Genomic DNA, 11,971 nt, shown 5'->3' with positions numbered 1-11,971 from the left:
CTGGAGTTGCAAAGAATGAATATTATAGGTGGGGGAAAACAATTATCTAAACACAACAGTGTTAACATACTTCTATTTGATCTTCCCATCTAGAATGTACAGTATAATAACTTTAATCCTACGTTGTTTACAGCTTGGTGGAATCAGCAAAAAGTGATAGCTGTGAGTTTCATATTTTTGGAGTATGTCGCCATCCAGTGGATAATTTGTAAAAAGCAAGTCTTCTCTGATTGGCTTTATTTGTGATGTGCTTTTCTCTGATTGGCTTGTACAGTTTATATCATCTCCAAAAATCGTCCGTACAGAAACAAGCAAATGTTAACGTTTCCTCTGTATCACAAAAATGAAAGAGTTACTTTACTTTTTATTTTAATTGATAAGGCTTTGGAATTAAGTGTTTTGATTTTTTATGCAACTAAACACATGCATCCCTCGAGCAAGGGGTCTGTTTAACTACACTGACTTGGTTTTGTTTCTTTTCGGAAGACAAAAGCGGAAGGAACGATTCGACATATGGAGTTTCGAAAAATCCGTTTGTTATGAGAGTTTCACTCCTATCTGTTTGAGCGAAATGGGCGGCTTTAGAGCATTTTCGTGCACAACATGGGTCTTTGTGATAGTGAAGCTTTGTCTGGTTTGTTGCGATATAACCGACGGAAACGCCGAGCATCTGAAGAGAGAGCATTCGCTGATGAAACCTTATCAAGGTACGAAAGCTCAGTTAGCCCGTTAGCTAACCCTATAGTTTTTCACCGCTTTTTATTCAGCTATATCTGGGGCTCCTTGGCTACATAATGTAACTAATTTCCAACTTCGTGACTCACTTAGGAGATCGTGTTTTATTGCTGGTGTGGTTACACACGTTTAAAACATATGTTATAGAAGCCAGGATGGTGCCACAAAAAAGGTTGGTGGCTGTCAGGCTAAATACACGGAAACTACTGCACGAATTGTTGAAGTTTTTAAAAGCCGGAAACTCTCATTAGAAGACTTGTAAGACGAACTTGATCTTTGTCGGCAAACAGCAGCACACGTACTTTACAGTTTTTTATACAGTGACATATATGACTGCTGTTTTGATTTATAAATGTGATTTTACTCTTTCAGGCGTCAGTTGGTCTTAACTTTGATGATCCATCATTGTAACAAGCTCTAACTCGTTTTTATTTTAAAGATTAAAAATGGATCTGGAATTGCTTTACAAAGCAGTGATTAATATATATACATATATATATATATATATATATATATATATATATATATATATGAACATTAAATATTTAAAATAAAGTGAAAGGGAAACAACACACAAAATTGAATTGAGTGGAGGAAGTAATTGAGTAATTAAATATTATAATAATGCAATAATTGAGCAGATGGTTTTATCCAAAGCAATATTACTTTATGGTGACTGTATGAATATCTTGTTTAATGCTCAAGCTTATAACACAAGTTTGCAACAGACTCAAGTGCTTGTCTACAGGTTCCTGGAGCCTAGAAAGGGAAATAAAGGCAATTTTGTTTATTTTTAAAGTAGGGTGTGTTGGAGTCTCATATGTGCTATCTACATGCCTGGAGCTGTTGCAGTTATGTAGACCAGGGAGTTTGTCTGAAACTAAGAGTCTCATTTGCATATGTGTCATAACATAAAAAAACAGTCTTCAAAATGCCCCAAAGACACTGAGGTGTTTGTTTGACGTTTACAATAAGTCCCAGCCTTGGGAAAACATCAGATGTGTACTTCAAATCCTAAAAAAAGGTGTACCTATAATGATGAGAAAGTACTATTAGACGTGGCAGTAACTCTTTGGCTGAGACAAGTTTGACCAAACAGGCAATTATATCTACACTGATAAAGAAGTTCGAGAAATAGAGATGCTTAATGATTGACTTAAGAGGTGTTAAAAAGGAAAAGTATTTTTTTTTTTAACTTAAGATGAAATTATATCAGTTCCATTTATGTGACGCGAGGGTGCAGTTGCCTAACGTAAAGCTACAGTGTGATGTTTTTAATTAAAAAATTGCCTGATGATTGGTTTTAAATGTATTGTGCTTCCCCCCAAATCTGCTATCAATTTTTATTCAGTATGACAAACTGAATAAACACCTTTCAGACAGCCAGGTTATGATGTGTATATTTGTCCTTATTAAGAACTCTGGAATATAAAACCAGCAGCAAAGGTGTGAAAATGTTTACATAGGAGGAGATAAGCTATAAAACAGAGAACTGAACCGGAGGTAGTATGTTAACAGGTAAACTAACCGATCCTTGTAGCCACATGTGTCTGACTAGGTTTTGTGTTGCAGGTGTTGGCAGCAGCCCCTCCAGTCAGTGGGACTTCTGGGGAAGCACGTTGGTGACGAGCTCCTACGTCCGACTCACTCCAGATGAAAGGAGCAAGCAGGGGTCCATCTGGAATACTGTGGTGAGCAGAAACCACAGACAAACAGCTCATGTCTCAGATCTCTGCGACAATTCTGTTTGTGGAGGAGACGGTTGTTGTCTGTGCACTTAAACCATAAATTGGATAAACATGAAAGATGTAACAAAAGCACCTTTGTTTGGCTCCCATTAATAGCTTTGGTTGCTGCTAACACTTCCTTTACATTAATATTATAATCCCACAGCCTTGTTACCTGAAAGACTGGGAGATGCATGTGCAGTTTAAGATTCATGGATCTGGAAAGAAAAATCTCCATGGCGATGGGATTGCTATCTGGTACACAAAGGACAGACTGCATCCAGGTAATGTTGGTTACTTCAGCTCAGCTTACAGTTTTACAACTTTTGTTTTGCTGCTCCTCTTTTAACTCCTTTTTTAAAAAAATTGCTAGTTTGACCTTTCCATGTTGAACTCTAAACTTTGTTTAACATTTACTTATTTAGTTCTACTCTGCATTTCCCACCTACAGCAGGGTCACATGTGATCTAATCTCATTTTTTGTGGAACAACTCAAAGCTGATCCATCTCTAAGAGATAACAGAGGCGAAACTGGCTTTGCGTGTTCGGACAAACGAGCATTATCGAAGTTTCCACTTTAACCAGTGATGCTGTTGTCTGTCAACTGATTCCACAGTGTTGTGTGTAAGCACACACTGATTCTGTGTTTAGAGTGTGTGAGAGACAAGGTCCAGCCAACAAATAAAAAAGGCTGTCATTAGTGCTGATTTTATTTAGCCTTTTTCATTAAGTAGTATAACTTGGCATGGTAAACTTGACTCTTGCTTTGACCTTCTGGTTTCCAATCAAGTGTGAGCTTTTATACCTGTATACACGAGATGTCTTCTGTACATATGTATTTTAACATGTATACAGCTGGAAAGAAGGGAAAGGTGGGGATATGCAGCAAGGCACCCCAGGTTGGGATTTAAACCTGGGCTGATGATTGAGGGGCTGCACCATCTGATATAATCTGTCAATATGTCATTACAATAAGTCATGATAGGGTCATTAACTAGGTTTACATCTGATCAGTATAAGGATGGTCCCTCTGAAACTGATCATTTAATTGATTTGTGGCCTGTAGAAGCATATTTTAGTCCAGGCAGATTTTAAGAATCCCATTTCTTTTGCAAACATGATAACACCTGGTTCCTGTGAGGAACCTATGTTCCAGACATTCAGGGTTAAAACACAATGTGGGTTAGAAGTATTTAATCTTTTAGTGTGTGGCTGCTTTCAGGGCAAGGCTAGGATGTTATAGCAGATAGACAATAACTGGTGCGCTGTTAGACTTTTCCAGGTGAAACTACCAGGATGCATCTTTTTAGCTCTGCTCTGCATTTCCCACCTACAGCAGGGTCACATGTGATGGTAAAAAGGCAGCTAAAATGTGTTGTTGTTTACTGATCGATCACACACATTGTCAGCTTAAAATCCAGCTGCATTTAACAGTTTATGCATGTGTAAAATCCAAATTTAAGGGCCTCTTATGTTCACCTCTCTCTCAAGCTTCATAAAAGTTGTGAAAAAGTAAATCCAAACATGCTCATTTGTTTCTTTCATTCTGCTTTTCAAACACAACTCATTCTCCCTCCATGAGTCCGTCATGACTATCATCTCAGCTTACTGTCATTACTGCTGACCCCAGAACATGTCGCTAGTTGTCTGCTCATGTGTCCCCTCATCTCTGCCTCATCCTAGGCCCTGTTTTTGGAAACCAAGATCAGTTTCTTGGCCTGGCTATGTTTTTGGATACCTTCCGCAATGACCTCCATGGAATGGATGTAAGTGTGCAGTGTGATGCTCAAGGGCATTGACCAGCTTGTTTCTTTGCAGGGCCCGTGTTTTCCAACAATGCTCACTTCCACGGGCTGGCCGTTTTTATAGATACTTACTCTAACGATGAGGCGACGGATGTGAGTGGCGGCTCAGGTTTTTCTTGTCAGCATGCTGTCCAAGTGTCCGGTTTTAATTTCATAACCGTAAAACAGCATGTTGTCAGAATTTAGAGCATGTTGATGTTTAAAGCCCCTCAAAAATGTATTTATTAAAATGCACAACTGAATAAAATCTTAAGACCAAGGGGAGAATTACAAGTATTTACATTTTGCGCGAGTGGATCATAACCAGAGTGTAAGAAGGGCTTGAGAATGCAAAAGGAAGAAACTGAAGTAAGAGATGAAAATATGGAGTAGAAAATTTACTGAAAACTGCAATTAAACTCAAACAGTTAAAGACCATAAACTAATAAAACAAGAACAGTGTTAAAAGTGAGTGGCCACATCATTTTAATCACACCAAAAATAAGTTTAGGCATGTTTGAAGCAAGTGTTTCCAGGAGGCGTGTTGGAGAATGAGCGGTGGAGATGGCTTCAGAAAGGGCATTTATGGTCTGCCATCTATCGAAATGTTCTTGATAGGATTTAGATCAGAGGAGCATGGGCCACAAGAGACGTTACTTTCCTGGAAGAAGTGCTTCGTCTGGCAGGCGTTGTGAACTGCAGGGTTGTCCTGTTGACAGAACTGGTCGTTACAGCACCTCGGTTAAGATGGATAGCAGCTGCAGCACCTCCACACCGACAGCGTTGTGATTGTCATCGTTGCACAACCTGAATATCCATTCTTCAATTGAAGGAAAAAGCACCCACATCATGATAGACCCTCCTCCACTACATTCCCTCATCCTGCCAGTAACGTTGGAAGCCATCAGGACTGTCCAGGTTACATTTTTGTCAGAGAATTAAACTTTCCTCCACATCTCGATGTCCCGTGTCTGCCGTTCATTTGCAAAGTCCAAACTGGCAAGTTTGGCCTTTTGAAGGTGTTTTTGTTCTTTAAACATCTTATGATTATTGGACTGCAGCCAGCATCAGTAAGGGCGTTTATTTGGGTTAAACATTGTCCTGGATAGGTCCTCCGGTTCAGTGCAGGTGAACTTTCTGTCTTTTTTTGTTCCATTTCCCTCAGGATCTTTTAAGAACTTTCAGTTGACTGTTCTACTGCATCCAGCCTTGGCAGTAACGGTGCGGTGCAAAGGGCCTTGCTCGTGCAGCTCAACAATCCTGTTACCTTTGAGGACAGAAAGCCTGTTTGCTTCTCCATCACTGTAAATGCCTGAAAGAAAACCACAACCAGATTGTTGCACAAATTTAGTCTTTTCAAGGCGATGGTCTTCAGCTTTTGATCACCTGATACACAGCCTGATTGGGTTTAAATGCAGTTTTCAATATATTGCTTACTCTCTATTTTGTCTGTCTTGATCGTTCTTATTTTTGCATATTGAAGTTCATTTTAGCCTAGTTATAATCCACCAGCTCACAATGTAAATACTTTTAATTTCCCCCCTGGTCTTCAGATTTTATTCAGAAGAGTACTTTCACTCAATATTCAGCATGACAAAAATCAGATAATGTAAATGTATTTTTATTTAAATCCAGCTTTTCTTGTGAGTTTCATTCAAATGTAAGCTAAAAAGTGGCCCATATGCTTGTCTTTCATATCCTTGATTTACTTTTCACTGCAGTTATATTCTGAGCTACAGGTTTATATGATACCACATCAGCTCTGAAATGCTCAAATCAGTGTTATTAGTGCTGCCAGCTGATTGGTGGAGGTCAGAGAGCACTGATTTCAAGGTGTTGCCGCTGTGTGAGGGTATGAGCTCACACGGTTTGTGTGCTTTTATCTTATTTTTTGCATTCATTTGTCTCCCACCTTTATTTCAGGATCTGTGTTTAGTGCTTCTTTGCATGATTATTTGCTGATTATTTCACATTTGTCACCAGCGCTCCTTCCCTTACATCTCGGCCATGGTGAACAACGGCTCAGTGAGCTACGACCATGGCAAAGATGGACGCTCTTCCGAGCTGGGAGGCTGCTCAGCTGAGATCAGGAACAGAGACCATGACACGTACCTCGCCATTCGCTACTCCAGAGGAAGGCTGACTGTAAGGAGCAAAGAGCCTTTTTGGGGGGGGGTAGTGGTGTCAGAGAAGCCGTTGGTGTAGACCAGCTGCTATGTTTCCTGTAGTCTGACCCAAGGACACTGAGGAGTGAATGAATAATGGATTCAGTGTAAAGCACTTTGGCCTTGAAAAGAAATCTAATCTATTATTATTAAGTCTTAGATGGAGTAATTACGCCTGATTGTAGTAGTACCAAAGCAGGGGGACTAAATCCAGATGCAAGCCAGAGTGAAAGTCTGCCAGTGTTCAGCAGTGTTGTATTAGGCCACTTTATGGTAATTGTGCTTTTTCTTTTTACTAATCATGGGTGGGTACATGATACTGACACAGTATCCTCCTGAGGGATCTTCTCTCAGACCCGGATTAAGGCATCAGTCAACCCCTGGACGTTCTGTAGTGCTGGAACGAGACATGATGTCCCAGAGGTGCTGGATTGGATTCAGGTCTGGTGAAAGGACAGACCAGTTAATGGCATCAATACCATCACCATGCAGGAGCTGCTCACTCACTCCTGCTACATGAGGCTGAGCTCCACGCCATCTCCAGACTCTCTCATGTCTGTCACATGTGCTCAGTGTGCACCTGCTCTTATTTGTGAAGAGCACATTGCCAGTGGAGAATTTGCCAGTCCTGGTTGTCTCTGGCAAATGTGTTGGGCGGTGAGCCCAGGCTCCACTTGTCAAGTCAAGCACAAGTTTATTTAAAAGCATGTTTAAAACAGATGTTGACCAAAGTGCTGTATAGTTTGAAAATCAACAAGTAAACAACACAAAACAGATATGGACAAATCCCAGAAAGCAACACAAAGGCCAAAACAAAAAACTGAGTTAAAAGCCAAGGTAGAAAAATGAGTTTTTAAATTAGTTTAACAAACATCCACTGTTCATGAGGTCCTAATGTGGAGGGGAAGGCGATTCCACAGAGAAAGAGCTCTATCAGCCCTGTGTTTTAACCTGGACCTCGGCACAGCTAGAAGCATCTGACGGCAGATCTCAAGCTTCTGTAAGGAGTAGGTAGTGTTAAAAGGTAGGAAAGATAAGAGGGGGCTCGCTCATTTAAAGACTTAAAGATAAACAATAAAATCTTAAAATCCACTCTAAAACATATGTATTACAGGAATTATAGGAAAAGGAGAGGAATGGTTTGACCTTAGAAATGATCTTTAGCTGAAAGAATCTGGCTCTGATGACTGAATTAATCTGTTTATTAATTAAAAACATATGATCAAGATTCTTTTGTATGGTTACAGGGTGGCTAGAAGTCCTAAATAACAAGACTTCAGTTTTATCTTCATTTAACTTCAGGAAATTTTGTGCCATTTAGGCAGTGGAATAAAACCTCTTGTGGACGTTAGGCTTTCATACCCCCCTCATGCAGTCTGTTTGACAGTTTGAGCAGAAATATGTACATCAGTGGCCTGCTGGAGGTCATTTTGTAGAGCACTGGCAGTGCTCCTCCTGCACAAAGGAGCAGATAGTGGTCCTGCTGCAGGGTTTCTATCCCTAAGCCCCCCTCCATGTCTCCTGGTATCTCCTCCATGCTCCTCCTCTGTGCATTGATGTACCATCCTGGGCTTGCAGGTGATGGTCGATGTGGATGACAAGAATGAGTGGAAGGAGTGCATTGACATCGGAGGAGTTCGTCTTCCCACTGGATACTTCTTTGGTGCATCGGCAGCAACAGGAGATCTCTCAGGTAGTTCAGAAGTGATGATAAAGTTAAAAAGCTGCCATATTGACCAATGAACTTCTCTAGGGTAAACACATTTTAAAGAAAAGATTTGGCATTGCAATGACAACCCTCTCAAGTCACTTTTTATTTAGTTCATTTTTCTACATTTTAAGGAAAGCTATTATCCTTTTTAACCATGTAAATTGTTGTTTTATTCCAGATAACCATGACATCATCTCCATGAAGCTCTACCAGCTGATGGTAGAGCACACCCCAGAAGAGGACAACTTAGATTGGACTAAGATTGAGCCCAGTGTCAGCCTTCTCAAGTCCCCTAAAGGTAGCTTAAAATCATAGGGACTTTAATCAAAAATAGAAATGCACTGTATATGTTTCAGCAGAAAATTCAAGGTTAAATTCAGGTTAATGAAGAAAACATGAGCTAGTCAGACTTTGTTTTTGTCTTTCTTGCCTTGAACAAAAGATCTCTAGCTTTCTGAGGGTCATGCAAAGTTTTTCTTTGGACCTTGGCAGCTTTTTCTCATTTTTTCAGCCTATTCCTTCTACCTACAATTTTCACAGGATTGATTGATTTATTTAAGCCACTTGACACAGCAGTACAAACCATCTAAGCACAATAACGGCCCCTAACTTAAGAGCCTAACTTAACTTTGTTAGTGTCAGTCTATCACATTTGTTCCCATTTCTTTTGTTACATCTATGAAAAATCCCAAAGATAACAGATTGATTTTTTTTTCTTTTTGCACCATTAAGGTGATTTCAAAATAGCTATTAGCTGGTGTGCAGTCTGTGCTTTAAATAATTTGAGTAAACTGAAAAAATGGAGGCTAAAAGAAGGAAGGAGAGAAAAAGGCTGAGGTTTGCTAAATGAATAAAGAACTGGACTGCAAGTCTGGCAGCAGGTCCCAGAGCCGGACCTCCCAGCAGAGTGGGTTCATTTTGACGGATCAAACGGCAGCAATTTGAAATAAAATAAATGACAAAAAAAAAACTTTTTTTCTGTTTTCCAGGCATTGCATGAAAAAATGAGGGGGCAGATTAAACTTTTACACATTACGTAACACCAAAGATTCCAGAGCACTTTGAACAGATACCCCACATATCTGCTGTAATCTATAAAATGATTCCTTATCGATACTCATAGCTGTGACATCTTGTCGCTGCTCTTACAGACAACATTGATGACCCGACTGGAAACTTCCGTGGTACACCCCTAACTGGATGGAAGGTCTTCCTCCTCCTGCTGTGTGCTCTCCTGGGCATCGTGGTGTGTGCTGTGGTGGGAGCCGTAGTTTTCCAGAAGAGACAGGAGAGGAACAAGAGGTTCTACTAAGCGAGCGGCTGAACCTGAGCAATGAGGTGTTTGTTGTGAAATGAACTAATTCCAGATGACAAAGTGAGCACATTCAATGTGAATTTTTGTTTTTCCTGAAGATTGTACAGATGTTAATGACTTTTAAAGCACTGCGTCGTGAGTGAATTACGGTAGCTTGTGATGAGAAGATGCAGGACGAGTGGCGACCATCATGAGTGCCGCTCAGTGCAGATTTCGTGTTTGTGTTCATTCATTATTGGGTTAAAGCAGATTTACTGTCATTTCTAAAGCTGAAACTCAGTCCTGAAATGATTGTGTTCACACCGGCTTGGTGCTCCGTCAGGTTTTTTCAGCCCTTTTGAGCTTTTCTCTGCTGCAGTTGTGAAAGTTGAACTTTGGCACCAAATGATAATTTAGATTTTAAATTTTTTCTTGCACCTGTTTTACTGATTATTTCACGGAAGAAGAAGGTAGATCTACACAGAGAGCAGCTGATTCGTTTGGTGGTGTTGCTCTGCTAAAATACAAACTACATTTCAGCTACAGCCTTTGTCCAAATTATACTGTCGTTAAGTGTCGGCCTCCCTTTTAACCCGTGAGAGGAGAACACAGTTGTTTTACAGCCACTCTTTTTCTGAAATAAAATTAAAAAAAAATAGTCCTGATCTTCCAGTTGAAGACAGTTTTGAGTTTGCGTTGTATTACACTGTGTGTGTGAGTCTATATATGCATGTTATCAGAGAAAGAACGACCTGCAGTGGCTGTCTGGACAAACAAATCATGTAAAAGTTATTTTCCTGTGTGTGCACAGCAGCACTGAGATCCAAATGCTTTTCTTTCATGCCAGAGCGATTGTATCTCCATCCTTTGGATTTTCTGTTGATAATTTGAAGTTTCTGTTGGATGTGCTTTTTTTACCCGCTTCTTTGTTTTGTACTGCAGATGGACTGTTTTGCTTGAAATGCACAAAGATAGTTTTGCAACTAACAACTAATCGATCAATAGGTTCCTTAATCAATTATTTGGTGTAGAAAATGGGGAGTAAAATTTGATCTAATATGAAATTTATAAACTAGAGATTCCATGTAAGAGGTAAGTACTGTCATTTAAAAAGTATGAGTCTGAAAATTGTTGATTTTGTTTTTTATTTCAAAGGTTTATTGACTAATTCTTTATGGGGCGTCTGGCCTATTGATTTTCATTAATAAATGGTTTAAACAACTTCTTTGATTTCTCCAGCCTTCCTCATTAAAACCCTTGTGAACCTTTGAATGAAATGAACAGATCTGAGTGTGTGTGAACAGCATCATTGACTAAAGTGATTATTAATTCTAATGCTTCCATGCTTCTAATGCTGTTTTGACTTTATTAAATCCTTAATACTCCTCGTCCGAGGACATACAGGGTCCCTTACAGTGATGGTTGTGTCACATCGGATGCTAAAGATGGTTGAAAATTGGCCCAAATTAAAAAATGTGATGTCAAATTGAGCAAAAAGCAATGATGTGGTGGTGCATAGCTGCATTTTTACACCATTTTTCTTGTGCTGAGGAGAGATGTTCAGTGGATGAATGTTGAAAACTGAACAACCTCACCTCTAAAATTAATATGTTTTATGCTTTTTTTTATGATAGTACATTTAAAAACATTTTTGGCAGTTTAACAGGAATATGCCTTTACTAAGTGTTTGCTTTCAGTCACCATTGCTTAATTAAAACAAAGTCTTGAGTGAAAGCTTTATACTAATGATTAGCACGGAAGGCTACGTGAGACAAATTTGATAAAGAGCAAACTGTTAATTATGCTGCCCCCCATTGGCAGTCTTTTGTTATGTTTCCTGTTTGTTGAGTTTTTGATCTATTGTTTCCTGCTTTTGTTTGTTTTGCTTTGTTTATTTTTTCCTATCCTTACACTGAACAACTTTTCACAGAAAGTGACAGAGGTGAAATTAAGGATGTTATGACACGTTCATGTATGCTGTCATTACCTTTGAGTTCTGATGTCATTTTTTTTTATCCCTGTTGCAATGCCCCTGAACTCTGTTTTCCTGCTGCATCAGCTAGTTTTGTGATGAGACTTGAAACAGCTTCTCTCATCAGAAATGAAGTATTAAAAGCTATTTTAAAAAGATCTGTCTGCTTTATTTGTGAATTTTACCACTGAATTCTCAAGAAATACTTCTATCAAGAAGTGCTGGGAAATACCTAAGATGTAGCATCGATGCCGTAGCGTCACATGTTCTGTACTGTTGCCTCTGCAACTGTTTTACACATGCAGACCTAGTGCAGGGCTGTATGGTATAAGCACAATTTTCTGTAGTTACTGTTATAACGGCCTCCTAAAATTTTATTGGCTGGTGGAAGCTCATTTAGGATGCATAAGAATGTACATGTTTGCCAAAGTTTAGGTTTCACCATTTTAAATGAGCAGTTTACTTTTACTAGGCCTGATTTATAATGGGCTGCAATTACCTAACTGAAGGCATTATTCAAATCAGGTCTATTCAAAGTTAAAAAGCAAAAATTTAGACCAAACCTTGGAACAATAATGGACCC

General features: G+C 39.4%; 1 protein-coding gene across 2 annotated transcripts; it reads left to right on the top strand.

Annotated features, from left to right (window-relative positions):
- The first annotated feature begins 477 nt into the window (after positions 1 to 477).
- lman2 (lectin, mannose-binding 2) lies at positions 478 to 10,446 on the top strand. Of its 2 annotated transcripts, none has more exons than XM_041990197.1 (8): positions 478 to 707; positions 2,308 to 2,426; positions 2,629 to 2,746; positions 4,281 to 4,360; positions 6,230 to 6,391; positions 7,990 to 8,104; positions 8,301 to 8,420; positions 9,274 to 10,446. In XM_041990197.1, the coding sequence occupies exons 1-8, from the start codon at positions 572 to 574 to the stop codon at positions 9,432 to 9,434; spliced, it is 1,011 nt and encodes a 336-aa protein (XP_041846131.1). In that variant the 5' UTR covers positions 478 to 571; the 3' UTR covers positions 9,435 to 10,446. The 2 variants fall into 2 exon arrangements, with proteins under 2 accessions (XP_041846131.1, XP_041846130.1); XM_041990196.1 differs by lacking the exon at positions 4,281 to 4,360 and adding an exon at positions 4,146 to 4,228 and having other exon boundaries at positions 480 to 707.
- The last annotated feature ends 1,525 nt before the right edge of the window (positions 10,447 to 11,971 follow it).

The sequence above is a fragment of the Melanotaenia boesemani genome, chromosome 7 (assembly GCF_017639745.1).
Source record: "Melanotaenia boesemani isolate fMelBoe1 chromosome 7, fMelBoe1.pri, whole genome shotgun sequence".
Lineage (NCBI taxonomy): Eukaryota > Metazoa > Chordata > Actinopteri > Atheriniformes > Melanotaeniidae > Melanotaenia > Melanotaenia boesemani.
This window is presented reverse-complemented; position numbering and strand designations above follow the sequence as displayed.